The sequence below is a fragment of the Rana temporaria genome, chromosome 8 (genome assembly GCF_905171775.1).
Source record: "Rana temporaria chromosome 8, aRanTem1.1, whole genome shotgun sequence".
NCBI lineage: Eukaryota > Metazoa > Chordata > Amphibia > Anura > Ranidae > Rana > Rana temporaria.
The window spans coordinates 186,848,552-186,866,808 of record NC_053496.1 but is presented as its reverse complement, the minus strand read 5'-3'; the positions used below and the strand labels follow the sequence as shown (position 1 = coordinate 186,866,808).

The following is an 18,257-nucleotide window of genomic DNA, read 5'->3' as shown; positions in this document are numbered from 1 at the left end:
AAATTGTCTACACACAATCGGAATTTACGAGAACAGATTTTGGCCCGGATTCACAAAGCACTTGCGCCGACGTATCTCAAGATATGCCACGTAAGTGCAAATATGCGCCGGCGTATCTGTGCGCCGTACCCACAAACTAAGATACGCCTAAGAACAGGCTTCATCCCGCCAAATTAACTTGCCTACGCTGGCGTAGGGTGGGCGCACATTTACGCTGGCCGCATGGTGGCGCTGCCATTGATTAGCCATTCAAACATGCAAATGAGGAAAATACGGCGATTCACGAACCTGCGCGCGCCCGACGCAGGCTACGAGAGGTGCGCGGAAGTTGTACGTCCGGCGTAAAGTTAAGCCCCATAAAGGAGGTGTAACCCAGCAGCAGACATGTAAAGGTCTGCACCAAGGAATACAAGCCGGCGTATTTTACGTAGGACGTGTGACTGGATGGGCGTAAGTTACGTTCATGGCGTATGCAGTGATCCGGCGTATCTTAGGTAGTTGTTCCGACGTCTTTATGAGCATGCACACGGGGATGTGTCCACGACACGACGCATGTGCAGTTCGTTCAACGTACTTGTCTGGCTCTCAAACCATCATTTGCATGGGGTCACGCCTCATTTGCATGGAGCAAGCCCACTTCCACCTACGCCGGCCTGTGCCTTCGAAATCTACGCCACTCCGACGCAGCTTTGGGAGCACTGGCTTCCTGAATTCCATGCTTGCCTCTCTGTGCTGCGTAGCGTACATTGGTTTGCGCTACGGCGGCATAATGTGCGCCCGCTCTCTGTGAATCCGGGCCTTTGTTGTCGGAAAATTGAAAATTTGAGAACCAGCGCTCAAATTTTTTGTTGTCGGAAATTCTGACAGCAAATGTCCGACGGAGCCTACACACGGTCGGAATTTCCAACAACACGCTCCCATCGAACATTTGTTGTCAGAAATTCAGACTGGGTTTACACTGGTATGACACGACAGTCGTACAACTGTGGATCTGACTTTGCCCTGCGACTTGAAGTCCGACTTTCAACTGACTTCAACGAATGGGATCCGACTTAGTTCCGGACAATACCAGGCCCTTTGTGTCCGGTATGAATCTTTAGGGGAAACTTCACGGCAAATAAAAAAATACCGGTCACGGCTGGGGGAATACGCGTCACATTTGTTCTGGAATTTAATTGATAGGAAACTCCTATCCTCATATTGATTGGCGGTTCCAAATAAATAACTACTGCAGGAGGGAACAGACACAGAAGATACGCTCCGCCTCTTTCCAAATAACTGTTGTGTTTTATTATGACACAATGGAAGGTTTTTATACACATGATTACGTAGCGATCACATTAATATTACAATTGTACTTTTATGGTAACAAGGGGCGTAACATAGGCGGGGCTAATTCTAATCAGGACTGGAAAGAATGCAAACATGGAATGAAAACTTTATTAGTGCCGTGTGCAATACATACAACATAGAATACAATTCTATACAGAACTTACACATTTCCTTTACACATTCATTCTACAAAGTTTATAGAAACAGACCTGGAAGTGTTTGTGAAATCTTCCCCCACAAAATGTCCTCAGCCAATCAGAGGGAATGACTCCATTTTTATTTTAAAAGGCCTAGAGGACCGCCTTTTACGTGGTGGGGTTAACGCGTTTCGTCCTGGAAGACGACTTGAAAAAACAAACCTCTTGCAAAACAATAATAGACCTCTAAGTCTCCATACCACAAAGTGTACTCAGCCAATGAGAGGGAATGACTCCATTTTTATTTTTCTCCTGCTATCAATGGCCAACACGGTACAACACTTCATCCCTGTCTTTGGTGATCTCTGATCTCCTTATGAACTGTTTCTTACATGATGAAGATCAGCCATGGAGTATATCTGAGGTGTATATCAGGGTGTGCTTCTTCCCCACATGTCCAGCAACATTCATATACAAGACATTTCCCGCACTCACTAATACACCTCAAGGGTTGTGTGGGACCCCTGATGTACGGGAAGACGGGACTTCAGTGAGGAACATTTCCCTCACTCAGGACAGGAAAGTGGCTTCTTTTTTGAATGCAATCTCTGATGTGTGTAAAGATTGGACTTCCTTGAAAAAAATTTCCCACACTCGGGACAGGAAAACGGCTTCTCCCCCGTGTGAGATCTCTGGTGTCTGTCAAGATGGGACTTCTGTGAAAAACTTTTCCCGCACTCAGGACAGGAAAGTGGCTTTTCCCCTGTGTGAGATCTCTGGTGTCTGTCAAGGTGGGACTTCAGTGAAAAAAACTTCCCGCACTCAGGACAGGAATACGGCTTCTCCCCTGTGTGAGATCTCTGATGCCTGTCAAGATTGGACTTCTGTGAAAAACATTTTCCGCACTCAGGACAAGAATGTGGCTTTTCTCCCGTGTGCAATTTCTGATGTTTGTAAAGACTGGACAAATCTGAAAAACATTTCCCGCACTCAGGACAGGAATAGGACTTCTCTCCTGTGTGCAATTTCTGATGTTTGTAAAGACTGGCCTTCTCTGAAAAACATTTCCCGCACTCAGAACACGAATACGGCTTTTCCCCAGTGTGCAATCTCTTATGTCTGTGAAGACTGGACATGAATGAAAAACATTTCCCGCACTCAGGACAGGTATACGGCTTCTCGCCTGTGTGCAATCTATGATGTGCAACAAGTTGTGATTTTAGTAAAAAACATTTCCCACACTCAGAACAGGAAAACTGCTTTTCTCCTGTGTGCGATTTCTGATGTACGGAGAGATAGGACTTCTGTGAAAAACATTTCCCGCACTCAGGACAGTAATACGGCTTCTCACCTGTGTGAGTTCTTTTATGTACTTTAAGATTACATTTCAAATTGAAACACTTTCCGCACTCAGGACAGGGAAACTTTTTATCTGTTGGAAGGACAGCACCGTCCCGCACAGTCTGAGGTTCCTCAGGATAAGAAGAATACGATGGTCCGGCACCGTCCCGCACAGTCTGAGGTTCCTCAGGATAAGAAGAATACGATGGTCCGGCACCGTCCCGCACAATCTGAGGTTCCTCAGGATAAGAGGAATACGATGGTCCGGCACTGTCCCTCACAGTCTGAGGTTCCTCAGGATAAGAGGAATACGATGGTCCGGCACCATCCCGCACAGTCTGAGGTTCCTCAGGATAAGAGGAATACGATGGTCCGGCACCGTCCCGCACAGTCTGAGGTTCCTCAGGATAAGAGGAAGACGAGGGTCCATCTACACTGTGTGGTGCCGGATGGACATTTGAGGTAGTCGGGTTTTCTCCTGGACTATACTGTGTGATGTCCTCATCTTCTACTTTACAGTCTGGAGACAAAGTGAGACAATCCTCTGAGGTTTCCCTCATCTCCCGTCCATCTACTAAAATAGAAATACAAAGATTATTACTAGACATCAGCTGATTGGTTCCCCTAAACCAGGACTCCGCCCACATCAGGCAGCTTTGTCTCTGAGGATCTTACAATTCCCCCCTCAAGGTAACTAGTAAATGGCTCCTCTGATCTCCTACCAGATCATTTCTTTATTCATGGACCTTAGTCAGAGAGTGAGGAAACAACGAGAACTGTCTTTTATAGGAGTGACAGTGATGAGGGGATTATAGGACGAGTGTCCCCACCCCCTCTATCACTCATTGCCATCTTCCCAACACAAGAAGTCCTGCACTTCTTTATTTAGTCATGAATAACAGCGGGGCTGAGCCCCACCAGAGGTCAGAGAGTGAGGATGGGGGGGAGAACAACCAAGATGAAGACTGGACTGATCCTGAAGACCTCCATCATTGGGTTATTGACTCCTCCCCCTCATTATCACTTTCTGTTTAAGGTCCCAAAGTTGGAGGATGTTATCACATTATTATCAACATGTAAAAGTCTGTGCTCCAATGACATCAGATATAAAATGTCCAGCTGGTAGGAAATGGGTGTAACAAAAGAGAATACATATTATGTGTATATAGCAGTGGGTGAAGGGGAGAGAGTAGGAGTCAGGAGTATGTAATGTACGACTTATTGTACATATTTATATTCATAAGATACAACAGATAGGACTATATAGTATCAGAATTATGTAATGTACAACATAAAGTATATCAAACAGGTGTCAGGACTCATAATATTGGTATTCATTAATCGGTGGACCTGAAAAGGAGAGAGAATTATTCTGTCTAAGATCTTGCTAGACCGGAGCATAGAGCAGAAGACTCAAGGTACATACACAAGATTAGGTTGAGCAACAACTACAACATTGTATTATAAAAATCAACATTTTGCTACCAGCTGAACACCAGAATCTCCATAAATCCAGTCTAGACAAATATTGCCTGGGGGGTCCCCTTAGTCTGCCTGTAAAGTGGGTCATCTGTACCATGTATAGAACCTGCTGCAGCAAAAATTACATTTAAAAAGGCCAACAAATTACATTTTCCCTACAAGCTTTCTTTATTAAGTAAACAACGGCTTGAGGATCCAGTCTGACGAGGCCACAATTTAGTGCACTCGGAAAAAGATTAGAGATTTTTTTGGGATAAATTCTGGTGTCTGTTTCACAGACTTTAGATAGAAGTAACTGGTGCAGGCAAATTGGTCCTTGGGTGTTAATTGTGCCCATGAAATCTAAATACCAAAACGTTTCTTCAGGATGAAATCAACACCCAAAAAGCTAGGCAGGCTAGACAGTCTTGCACAGATTCCAGATCCCAAAAACACCTAATTGGCAACATCGGCATCAGGGGCTTGATAGCTTCTGCTCAACCAAGAAGGATTAATTTTGATAAATGTTAGCCGGTCAACGGAGTCTGTGGACAGACATGGTCTTTTATCTGTAAAAAAAATACTCCAGCACTGAATGCCCGTTCAGAAAGCATGCTGAATGCAGGGCAGTCCTGCGGCTCACTTGCATACTGGCCTCTTTTCATGATCCAGTAAATCGTCAACTGGAAAGCTCTCTATGTCTGTTTTCGCCCCTAGATAATCCCCCACCATATGATGCAGACGCTGCTGATGGGATGTAGAAGCTGACAGCCCTGGGCGCAGAGGACTAAAACATGTTTGAAATGCATCACTGAGGCGGCCCCCTTCTCCACTGCTTCTCTCTTGACCAACAGAAGCCTCAAAATGAGCTTTTCCATTAAACTGTAACCTACCAATATCTGGAAAGGCATTACATAAACTCATCTTTAAGGTGTCCTCAAGATATTTTTTTCCTGTGCTCCCTCTGCGAGCACAGGTTGAATTCTGAGACTTTCCCCTTGTAATGGTGGTCGAGGAGGATTGCCAATCAATAGTGATGCTTCATCTTGATGCCACGCCTTTTTCGAGTCCTTTCACAGGCTTTGAAGAATGAGGGAGCCCATGCACCGCAAGTTTGCAGAGGCACGAGAAGCAGACTCCTTGGAGTCACTGAGGATTACAGTATCTGGAACTGCCTCCTCCCAGTCATGTACTACTCCCTAGGGTTCTGGGGACAGAAAACCATCTCTTAGGGTTTGACGTATGTCTTCCTCTGCTTCAATGCCTCCAAAACTGCTATAATCCTCCTCTCTCTCTTCTTGTGCATTACAAGAATGGTTTCTGACTAAAGCGGGCCATGAGAGGAAGGGAAGTCCTCCTCTTCCTCCTGCTGCTCTGCCTTGAGAGGCCTGTCCATAATGCTATGCAGAGTCTGATCCAGCGGGAACACAACAGGGATTGTGTCACTGACGCATGCATTGTCACGACTCATCTTCCTTGTGGCCTCCTATGGTGACAGTGTTCTGTGCCCTAATTGGGCAAATCCTTTATTAGCCAATCAGGGCTTTCAATGCACTGTGCAGCATGCAATGCATTGTGGGGTGCTCGGCGGGCTGAACAAACTGTCGAATGCCCCGAAAATGTGGGTGTTCGTTGAATGAGCTAAAAGCCATTGTTCAGCCTGAATTCATGCTCGGGCTGAACTGTTCACCCAACACTACTTATATCACCCAGTCCCCGGGGGAAAGAATGTATTTCGTGTTAATGACCCACCTGTGCTGATCTCTGTAGGAGTGTCCTCCTCTATAAATGTCCCCGTTATTCCATCCTCCTCCATAGACTGCTGATCATCCCTCACATACGTCTCTTCTTCTTCTGATTTCACCTCAAATTCTATATCGATTGGATCTCCACTCTAAACCAAGAGAATGAGAGAGAATATCATCTGTAAGATATAAACTTACATACAAAATCCACACATCATCTCCACCAGTCCATGTTCTAGATGCTCCGCCCCACCGACCTTGTAACAGTGGGGGATGGTGTGACCTTCCTGTGTGGAATCCCGGGAATACAGAGGACGGGGACATCTCTCTGGTGGGTTTCTGTAGCTGGATGACTCCACCATGGTGTCCTGGTACAGATCTTTGTGTTCTTCCTCCATCACGCCATCCTCAACATCCTCCTCTTTTATCTCTTCTTTAACCTCAACTTTAGGATCTCTCAGGTTTCCACTCTGAATATAGAATAAAAATGACATTAATGGTAACAATGCAGATAATGTACAGATCCTAATGATACTATCAGTGATTGTTCCTCATCTACCTTATGATGGTGGGGAATGGTGTGACCTTCCTGTGTGGAATCCCGGGAATACAGAGGACGGGGACATCTCTCTGGTGGGTTCCTGGTATTAGGTGGCTCCATCATATCCTTGTGTCTGTCTGAAAACTCCTCCATCACTCCATACTCCTCATCCTCCTCTTTATACTCTTCTTTAACAATAATATTATAATCCTCGAGGTTTCCACTCTGAATATATAATAAAAACATTCATTGTAACAAACATGCTGTGTATAAATCATAACCACCAATAATTGTCAATCATCTACCTGATGATGGTGGGGGATGGTGTGACCTTCCTGTGTGGAATTCCGGGAATACAGAGGACGGGGACATCTCTCTGGTGGGTTCCCATTACTGGATCCATCTGTAGGAAACACACACACTGACTGAATACATTGTTTCTATGTGTTTATCAGATGATGGGGGATCTAGGTGGAGCCTCCGTACTGCTCTCTCCTTTACAATAAAGTCTCCTCTTACCCGGTGATGTGAGGGGCGGCTGATTGTCCATCATGACGTCCTTCCCGGCACCGCTCACCTCTCCTGTCAGCAGCTCGATGATGTCTCTGGTGACTTCTAGAATCTTCTTTGTATTTCTCTAGTCTATCAGGGAGGGAGGTGGAGGCAATGTGATGGTCATATGATCTCCAGATTTCACAGGAGGAAAACTCTAGATTTGGACACAAATAGTAAAATCAAATGACATTCCCAGAATCCTCCTCACCTCTCCCGTCAGGATGAGGTATAATTTACGCACAAAGGACCACTCCATAGGTTAATAAAAGTTTGTTGTAAGCAATTCTGGCGTCCTGACATATAACACAGAGCATAAAGTCCTGCCTTGCTAGTAAGGATACCAAGGGTCCATTGACATCCTAATGCCCTGTACACAAGATCGGATTTTCCGTTGAAATAAACTCTGACTGATTTTTCCAACGGAATTCCGTTCAAGCTGTCTTGTATACACACTGTCACACCAAATTCCGACCATCCAAAACGCGGTGACATTCCACACAACGACGAGCCTAGAAAAACTAAGTTCAATGCTTCCGAGCATGCGTCGAATTGTTTCCGAGCATGCATGTTTTTTTCTCCTTCGTAGTTCCATACAGACGAGCAGAATTTCCATGTTCTCTAAGTCCGTCGGAATTTCCGTCTGACTTTTTTCCTCTGAAATTCCAATCGTGTGTATGGGCATAAGAGCATCAGAAACACAGGCATGAAAGGAAATCAGCCGCACACCATCAGGAGCTTGAAAGAAGAAATATCCTTTATTCACATATGCCAGAGGTAGGCCGAAATACACAGGATACCTTATCCTGTCTATCTCTGGCATATGTAAATAAAGAATATTTCTTCATTCAAGCTCCTGGCGGTGTGCGGCTGATTTTCTTTTATACCTGTATCAGAAAAAGAGAGCCAGGTGGATGAGGAGCTGTGAAATCAGTGTGATGTCATAGGATTCTGTGACTCTGATTGGAGGGACATTGAGAGGAGGAGCTGTGAGGTCAGTGTGATGTCACAGGATTCTCTGACTCTGGTTGGAGGGACATTGAGAGGAGGAGCTGTGAAGTCAGTGTGATGTCATAGGATTCTCTGACTCTGGTTGGAGGGACACTGAGAGGAGGAGCTGTGAAGTCAGTGTGATGTCATAGGATTCTCTGACTCTGATTGGAGGGACATTGAAAGGAGGAGCTGTGAAGTCAGTGTGATGTCATAGGATTCTCTGACTCTGGTTGGAGGGACATTGAGAGGAGGAGCTGTGAAGTCAGTGTGATGTCATAGGATTCTCTGATTGGAGGGACATTGAGAGGAGGAGCTGTGAAGTCAGTGTGATGTCACAGGATTCTCTGACTCTGGTTGGAGGGACATTGAGAGGAGGAGCTGTGAAGTCAGTGTGATGTCATAGGATTCTCTGACTCTGGTTGGAGGGACATTGAGAGGAGGAGCTGTGAAGTCAGTGTGATGTCATAGGATTCTCTGACTCTGGTTGGAACGTCATTGAGAGGAGGAGCTGTGAAGTCAGTGTCATGTCATAGGATTCTCTGACTCTGGTTGGAGGGACACTGAGAGGAGGAGCTGTGAAGTCAGTGTGATGTCATAGGATTCTCTGACTCTGATTGGAGGGACATTGAAAGGAGGAGCTGTGAAGTCAGTGTGATGTCATAGGATTCTCTGACTCTGGTTGGAGGGACATTGAAAGGAGGAGCTGTGAAGTCAGTGTGATGTCATAGGATTCTCTGACTCTGGTTGGAGGGACATTGAGAGGAGGAGCTGTGAAGTCAGTGTGATGTCATAGGATTCTCTGATTGGAGGGACATTGAGAGGAGGAGCTGTGAAGTCAGTGTGATGTCACAGGATTCTCTGACTCTGGTTGGAGGGACATTGAGAGGAGGAGCTGTGAAGTCAGTGTGATGTCATAGGATTCTCTGACTCTGGTTGGAGGGACATTGAGAGGAGGAGCTGTGAAGTCAGTGTGATGTCATAGGATTTTCTGACTCTGGTTGGAACGTCATTGGGAGGAGGAGCTGTGGGGTCAGTGTGATGCCATAGGATTCTCTGACTCTGATTGGAGGGACATTGAGAGGAGGAGCTGTGAAGTCAGTGTGATGTCACAGGATTATGATTGGAGGGACATTGAGAGGAGGAGCTGTGAAGTCAGTGTGATGTCACAGGATTCTCTGACTCTGGTTGGAGGGACATTGAGAGGAGGGGCTGTGAAGTCAGTGTGATGTCATAGGATTCTCTGACTCTGGTTGGAACGTCATTGGGAGGAGGAGCTGTGAGATCAGTGTGATGCCATAGTATTATCTGACTCTGATTGGAGGGACATTGGGAGGAGGAGCTGTGGGGGGGGGGGGTAATTTCTCCTGGGTGCGTCCCATCTCTCCTAAACTGAAAGATGAATGTTGTCTTTGGGCTTTGCCAGGACACATCATATTCCTGTGATCTCCGTGTACTCCGGAGACTTTACTGATCACAGTTAGGATGAATATCTGAGACTCTGATCTTTATAGAAACATTTTCCAATCCCCCCCATCCCACCCCACCCCAACTACTAAAAGCAATATAATGCGTTAGTATAGACTGACGAGGGGAGAAGGTGATTGGTGGGAAAGGTGACACATCTCCGAAATGAAGAGAATGCTCCGGCCCCGGAAGTGGGGAAAGGTTCTGCTCCTGAAGGGGTTAATCTAGGTTTCCACACTATATATGTGTGTATCATCATCTGCTGGAGATAAAACACGTCACAGTGACTATGGAGGAAGAGGACGGACATGACGGGGTTACTGGGTGTAAATAGAAAATAAGATCTTATTACCTCTTCTGCTACCAATTTCAACAATGTCTCCTCTCTACTTCCTCCCGACTCACCTCTCACCCGGAACTTCCTGTCTGTACACGACATCACTTCCTGTTTTCCATAGAGACTTCCTGTCTGGGTAAAAGTGAGATCACCACCTTGTGGAGCTCAGAGGAACTGCAACATCTCGTAGTGTGACCACGGCCTTGTGCTGTGTGTGTATGTACTGTATATCCTTATAGATGGGGTCATCTCAACTCCCACCAAGGGGGCGGGGTTGCCCACCAGCTGTAAAATAAAGATCACAGTTTATTAAAAATCTGTCAGGGGTAAAACATTTCCGTAATACTGTATTCTGTACAGTGAAGCAACCAATAGCGCTGCTCACCTGAGTAGGAGGGAGGGACTACGGATGAGTCAAATACCCTTCACCAATGCATTGGCAGTTGCTCCGCCTTCTTAGACGGCACTGTAACCCACCCCTCCCCCAGCCCACCACATTTGACTGAAAACAAATCCTGGAGGAAGTACACAAACTGTTCCCACAAAGTTGGGAGCATGAAATTGTCCAAAATGGCTTGGTATGCTGACGTCTTAAGAGTTTCCTTTCACATCAGTCAGAGCGTTCCGTGGGCCACATCAGAGGGTTCCATGGGAGGCATCAGAGGGCTCCATGGGCCACATCAGAGGACTCCCTGGGCCACAGATTGAGCACCCCTGTAATCTAGAAACTACGATAAATATATCTGAAAATGTATCTGCCCTGATGGCCAATCTCATTTCTTGAGGCCCTACAATGCCAGCAAAGTACAAATACCCCCCCAAATGACCCCTTTTTTGGACACTGTGGTAACATGTGAGGTAGAGGGGCACTGCAAAGAGAATAGGGGAGGGGAATTGGAGGTGGCAGGGTGTAAGAATTGTCCTAGGAAAATACAATTGGGGGGAGGGGTGTGCTAGGAGTGGTGATTTAGGCAGATGTGTTATGGGGGATGGGGGCAAAGGAATTTGTGCTACGAGGGGTGATGTGGTAGAGGCATACCTCCCAACATTTAAAAATTCTACTACGTGACAGTCATTCAAATTTTATTTTAACTGCCATCATGAAAGTTGTTGTGCGGGGGGAGTGCTACCGTGGGACACCAAAGTAGTTGAGCGGGGGGGGGGGGGGGGGGTTTCGCGGGACAGCAATTTTTTTTTTAAAGGACATAGAAGTTGTTGAGGGGGGGCGCCGAACGCCCGACATCATGGTTGACAAGTGCTGCTGGATGCCTGACAACATACTCTACAAAAAGGGGAGGGAGTGTTGGCCACCAAACGCCCGACATCATAGTTGATAAGCAGGGGGGGCTGCCACCTCTTACCTCCTCCTCCCGTGCTGCCTCCACTGGCTACTCGTGTGCGGGAAAACTTTCTCTGTCGCGGGACTGCGGGACATGGTGCCTTTGCAGGTTGGGAGGTATGGGTAGAGGGGATTTGTGCTAGAAGGGAATTTTCTTTGGGCGGGGGGGTAAATGTGTGCAGGGAGGTAATATTTTTGGTGGGTGGAGGATTTGTGCTGGGGATTTTGGAGTGGGGGAGAGGACCCCCTGCCACCCCCCATGTTGAGGGCATGCGGCCTGGTACGGCTCAGGGGGGGGGGTGCTCGCTCGTCCCCACCCCCTTTCCTGACCGCCCTGGGGGGCTCGGATAAGGGTCTGGTATGAATATTGGGGGACCTCACGCCGTTTTTTCGGCGTGGGGGTTCCCCTTAAAATCCATACCAGACCTATGGGCCCAGTATGCTCATGAAAGGGGAATCCATGCCGTTTAAAAAAAAAAAATTGGCGTGTTTGATCCCCTAATTATAGGGGATCAAAGTCGGCGTCCCTGCCCATTGAAGTCGTACTTCAAGTCGTGGGGCAAGTCGGATCCACAGTCGTATGACTGTCTTGTTAAAATCGCGGAAAAATCACATGACTTTGAAGTCGCATAAGTGTGAAAGGGGCCTAATGCCGTGTACACACGACCGTTTTTCGGGTTGTAAAAAATGACTTTTTTTTTTTAATGTCATTAAAAATGGCCATTAAAAATTTCGAACATGCTCTAATTTTTCACTTTGTTTTTAACGTCGTAAAAAAATGGTCGTGTGTGGGGCTTTAACGACGTGAAAAAAACATGCATTCTCAGAAGCAAGTTATGAGACAGGAGCGCTCGTTCTGGTAAAAGTAGCGTTCGTAATGGAGTAAGCACATTCATCACGCTGTAACAGACAGAAAAGCGCAAATCGTCTTTTACTAACATGGAATCAGCATAAGCAGCCCCAAGGGTGGCGCCATCCGCATGGAACTTCCCCTTTATAGCGCCGTCGTACGTGTTGTACGTCACCGCGCTTAGCTAGAGCATTTTTTTTTCACGATCGTGTGTAGGCAAGGTCGGTTTAACGATCGGGTTGAAAAAAACTACGTTTTCTCTAGACCATTAAAAATTTAAATTTTTTACATCCCGAAAAACGGTTGTGTGTACGCGGCATAAGTCTTTTGATTTAAATGCCATTTTAATTTTAGTCCCATTTTTGTCTTCTGCAATTGTTTTAGTTTTAGTCATATTTAGTCGTCTAAAATCGAATGAGTTTTAGCATTTCTCTACAATTTCCAAACTCATTGGACCAGATTCAGGTAGAATCGCCTATCTTTAGGCGGGCATAGCGTATCGAATGGAACTTCCCCTTTATAGTGCCGTTGTACGTGTTGTACGTCACCTCGTTTTGATCAAGTTTTTTTTCACGATCGTGTGTAGGCAAGGCAGGCTTGAGAAGAATCACGTAGAGAAAAACTTTTTCGCATGGCATGAATAAAGGTTGTGTGTACGTGGCATTAGTTATCTTTATTGGCCCAGATTCAAGAAGCACTTGCGCCCGCGCAACCATAGGTTGCGCGGCGCAAGGGCTTACTTGCTCCGGTGTAACGAATGCCCCTGATTCAGGAACCTCGTTACACCGACTGCAGCCTAAGATATGACAGACATAAGCCTCCTTATGCTTTCATATCCCAGGCTGCATTCTTGCGTTGGCCGCTAGGGGGCGCGGCCATTGTGATCGGCGTATAGTATGCAAATTGCATACTACCACCGATTCACAAAAGTTGCGCGGGCCCTGCGCACGCAAGGTACGGAGTTTCCGTACGGCAACTTTAGCGCAAGGTTGCTCCTGCTAATAGCAGGCGCAGCCAATGCTAAAGTATAGCTGCGCCTCCCGCCCGTGAAATTTGGACGCCATTCACGTTCACTTAGAAGCAAATGACGTCCTTGCGACGTCATTTGCCGCAATGCACGTCGGGAAAGTTTCCCGACGGAGCATGCGCTGTTCGCTCGGCGCGGGAGCGCGCCTAATTTAAATGATTCCCGCCCCCGGCGGGATCATTTACATTAGGCGCCCTTACGCAGGGCTAATTAGCATAGCGCCCGCGCAATTTACGGAGCTACTGCTCCGTGAATCGCGGGCAAATCGAAATATTTGCGTGGGCGCAGAGAAAAATCTTTGCCCTTTGCCCACGCAAATATTGCCCGGATCTACCTGAATCTGGGCCAGTATGTTAAAAATAGAAAATCCCGGTGAATAAAACACTTCTATTTGTTTCATATAATTTTAGGGAAACCACTTTGTGCCAACATGACCCTTGCTCTATTTCGCCGGCCTCTAGAGAGGTCACCTGTGACACTGAATACCCTCTCTGTCATATCTACAAGGGTTTCACAGACGGTAGGGTTGACAAAACAAGCAGCTGCTGCAAGTGGGGAGAACATTTCATCAGTTACTTGGGTCTAAGAATGAAGCAAAACGCTGGTTTACATTTCCTTTCATTTTCTGTGCAATTGTGGGAAAGTCTTGGTGTTCTGTTTAAAGCTCTCGAGGTGGCCGAGTAGATAAAAGAGGTCAGGGACAGAAAGGCACATGGAGTCACTGTGGAGGGTTTTTACTATGTCCTGCAAAAAGCAGCAGTAGGTCATGCAATGATGTGAGCTTTTGCCATTCACTGTAATGCTGCTCAGTGCTCTGGACAGTGGCTGTAAAGCTACACAGTACTCTGGATGGTGGCCTGAGCTGAAGAGGCTGCATAGGTCATGCAATGATGTGAACTTTTGCCATTCACTGCAATGCTGCACAGTGCTGTGGACAGTTGCCTGTAATGCTGCACAGTGCACTGGACAGTGACCTGAGAAGGCCTGTAATGCTGCACAGTGGCTGTAATGCTACAAAGTGCTCTGGATGGTGGTCTGAGCTGAGGAGGCCTGTAATGCTGCACAGTGCTCTGGACGGTGGGCTGATGAAAGCTGTAATGCACATAGTGCTCTGGAGGGGTGGTCTGACTCTGAGAGGCCTGTATGCTGCACAGTGCTGGATGGTGGTCTCAGGTCTGAGGGGAGGCCTGTAATGCACAGAACTCTGAATGCTGGTGGTCAAAGGAGGCCTGTAATGCACACAGTGCTCTGGACAGACGGTGGTCATTCTATGGGGAGGCCTGTAATGCACAGTGCTCTTGATGCCATGGTCAGAGGAGGCCTGTAATGCTGCACAGTACTCTGGATGGATGATGGTCACTATGAGTGGAGGCCTGTAATGCACAGTGCTCCGAATGCTGGTGGTCAGAGGAGGCCGGAGGCCTGTAATGCTAGAACATTGCTCTGGACAGTGGCTGTAATGCTACACAGTACTCTGGATGGTGGTCTGAGCTGAAGAGGCTTCATAGGTCATGCAATGATGTGAGCTTTTGCCATTCACTGCAATGCTGCACAGTACTCTGGACAGTGGCCTGAGGAGGCCTGTAATGCTGCACAGTGCTCCGAACAGTGGCTGTAATGCTACAAAGTGCTCTGGATGGTGGTCTGAGCTGAGGAGGCCTGTAATGCTGCACAGTGCTCTGGACGGTGGGCTGATGAAACCTGTAATGCACATAGTGCTCTGGAGGGGTGGTCTGACTCTGAGAGGCCTGTATGCTGCACAGTGCTGGATGGTGGTCTCAGGTCTGAGGGGAGGCCTGTAATGCACTCTCTACTCTGTATGCTGGTGGTCAGAGGAGGCCTATAATGCGCACAGAGTGCTCTGGACAGACGGTGGTCACTCTGAGGATAGGCCTATAATACTAAGTGCTCTGGACGCCGGTAGTTAGAGGAGGCCTGTAATGCTAGAACATTGCTCTGGACGGACGGTGGTATGAGGTAAGGCCTCAGGCCTGTAACTGTAATATACACACACTCCCAGTGCCATTGTCTGCTCTGGACGGTTGTCGCTGTGAGTCAGGAGTGGGACTGGGACTCTCATTGGGAGGTTGTGCGATTCTAGACGGCCATTGCTGTGAGTCGGGAGGCTGTGCGGCTCTGGACGGTTGTTGCTATTAGTCAGTAGCGGGACCTAAACTCTCGTCGGGAGACTGGGCAGCTCTGGATGGTCGTCGCTGTGAGTCGGAAGTGACAGACTCTCGTCAGGAGGCTGTGCTGCTCTGGACGGTCATCGCTGTGAGTTGGGTGTGGGACTAAGACTCTCGTAGAGAGGCTGTGCGGCTCTGGACGGTTCTCGCTGCGAGTCAGGTGTGGGACAGACTCTCGTCGGAAGGCTGTGCGGCTCTGGACGGTCGTCGCTGTGAGTCGGGAGTAGGACTAAGACTCTCGTCGGCAAGCTGTGCTGCCCTGGACAGTTGTCGCTGTGAGTCGGGAATGAGACTGAAACTTTCGTCGGGAGGCTGTGCGCTGTGGACGGTCGTCACTGTGATTCGGCATTGAGACTGAGACTCTCGTCGGGAGGCTGTGCTGTTCTGCATGGTCGTCTGAGGACTCGGAGGATGCCTGTAATGCTGGATGCACCGTGCTGCAACTGCTGCTAAGCACTGCACACTACGGACTCGACTCGCTTGCTTGCTGGGAGCGGAAGAAGGTATAGCTCCACGAAAACCGGAAGTCCCGAAGGTAAACCTCCCTGCCTCACATTTTCGTTTCATTTTTGTCAATGAAAACAGAATTGGTTTTCGTAGTTGGATGAAAATGTGGTGTACTTTTCGTCACTATAAAAATGCCGCTTACGAAAATTTTGACGAAAGCATTTTCATTGATGAAATTAAAACTGTGCAAGGGGTAATTTTTTTTTTTGGGGGGGGGGTGTTGTGCTGGGAGAGGGGGTTGCAGTAGGGGGGGCAGATTTGTACTTTATTTTTAGGGTGATTAGCATGCAGCTTAGTGCTCACTCTTCTTTTCGGGGGGGGGGGGGGGGGGCACAGATCGGAAGGTTCTTCCCGGGCTCTAGATGTCTCGGCATCGGTCCAAAGTATTTAGTAGGAGGCACAGCAAGTTTTTTTAAAGTTGTAATTATTTGTCACATTTTTGGGGATAAATGAAGACTTTTTTTTCTAAAGAATAAAGTTTTATTGATATTTAAACATACATGTGCAAACATTACAGAAGAGAAGACCTTAGCGAGGCGACAACCTGACTACATTGATCACCATGACTGGGCAAATATTTGTCACATCTAATGAACACATTTTTTAAAAACAGACCTGTAAATGTTTGTGAAAAATTCCCCCACAAAATGTCCTCAGCCAATGAGAGGGAATGACTCCATTTTTATTTTAAAAGGCCTAGAGGACCGCCTTTTAAGTGGTGGGGTTAACGCGTTTCGTCCCGGAAGACGACTTGAGAAAACAGACCTCTTGCAAGAGAATAGTAGACCTCTAAGTCTCCATACCACAAAATGTACTCAGCCAATGAGAGATAATGACTAGAAGACAGTTCCCACACTCAAGGCAGTAATACACTTCAAGGGTTGTGTGGGACCCCTGATATACAGGAAGACAGGACTTCAGTGAGAAACAATTCCCTCACTCAGGACAGGAAAGTGACTTCTCACCCGTGTGAGATCTCTGATGCCTGTAAAAATTGGACTTATCTGAAAAACATTTCCCACACTCAGGACAGGAAAACGGCTTCTCTCCCGTGTGCAATCTCTGATGTTTGTAAAGATAGGACTTCTGTGAAAAACATTTCCCACACTCAGGACAGGAATGTGGCTTCTCACCTGTGTGCAATCTCTGATGATGGTAAAGAGAAGATTTGTGTGAAAAACATTTCCCGCACTCGGGACAGGAAAGTGGCTTCTCCCCCGTGTGAGATCTCTGATGTTTGTGAAGATTGGACTTCTGTGAAAAACATTTCCCGCACTCGGGACAGGAATGTGGCTTCTCCCCCGTGTGAGATCTCTGATGTACGGAAAGATTGGACTTCAGTGAAAAACATTTCCCGCACTCAGGACAGGAATACAGCTTCTCACCCGTGTGCAATCTCTGATGATTGTAAAGAGAGGACTTGTGTGAAAAACATTTCCCACACTCAGAACAGGAAAGTGGCTTGTCCCCCGCGTGAGATCTCTGATGTCTATAAAGATGTGACTTCATTAAAAAACTTTTCCCGCACTCAAGACATGAATGTGGCTTCTCCCCCGTGTGAGATCTGTGATGCCTGTAAAAATTTGACTTATTTGAAAAACATTTTCCACACTCATTACAAGAAAACGGCTTCTCCCCAGTGTGCAATCTTTGATGATTGCAAAGACTGGACATCTGTGAAAAACATTTACCACACTCAGGACAGGAATACGGCTTCTCACCTGTGTGCAATCTCTGGTGATTGTTAAGAGAGGACTTATGTGAAAAACATTTCCCGCACTCAAGACAGGAAAGTGGTTTCTCCCCTGTGTGACATCTCTGATGTTTGTCAAGATTGGACTTCAGTGAAAAACATTTCCCGCACTCAGGACAGGAATGTGGCTTCTCCCCCGTGTGAGATCTCTGATGTGTGTAAAGATTGGACTTCAGTGAAAAACTTTTCCCGCATACAGAACAGAAGTACGGTTTTTCCCCCGTGTGAGACATCTGATGTCTGCAAAGATGGAACTTATCTGAAAAACATTTCCCGCACTCAGGACATGAATGTGGCTTCTCTCCCGTGTGAGATCTCTGATGTTTGTAAAGATTGGACTTCACTGAATAACATTTTCCACACTGAGTACAGGAAAACCTCTTATTTGTTGGAAGGACGGCACTGTCCCGCACAGTCTGAGGTTCCTCAGGATAAGAGGAATACGATGGTCCGGCACCGTCCCGCACAGTCTGAGGTTCCTCAGGATAAGAGGAATACGATGGTCCGGCACCGTCCCGCACAGTCTGAGGTTCCTCAGGATAAGAGGAATACGATGGTCCATCTACACTGTGTGGTGCCGGATGGACATTTGAGGTAGTCGGGTTTTCTCCTGGACTATACTGTGTGATGTCCTCATCTTCTACTTTACAGTCTGGAGACAAAGTGAGACAATCCTCTGAGGTTTTCCTCAT

At 47.1% G+C, this 18,257-nt stretch overlaps 1 protein-coding gene across 1 annotated transcript in view; it reads right to left on the bottom strand.

Annotated features, from left to right (window-relative positions):
* LOC120910642 (zinc finger protein 850-like) overlaps nt 1–17,894 on the bottom strand; it is a gene marked incomplete at its 3' end in the record, with an annotated part of 30,958 nt that extends 13,064 nt beyond the window's left edge. Inside the window, exons 1-3 of the mRNA XM_040322395.1 lie at nt 16,778–17,894; nt 2,040–2,820; nt 1,497–1,503 (exon numbers count right to left, since the gene is read on the bottom strand). Coding sequence (XP_040178329.1) covers nt 1,497–1,503; nt 2,040–2,820; nt 16,778–17,798 — 1,809 coding nt within the window. The remainder of the gene's footprint in view (nt 1–1,496; nt 1,504–2,039; nt 2,821–16,777) is intronic.
* Nucleotides 17,895–18,257: the final 363 nt, after the last annotated feature.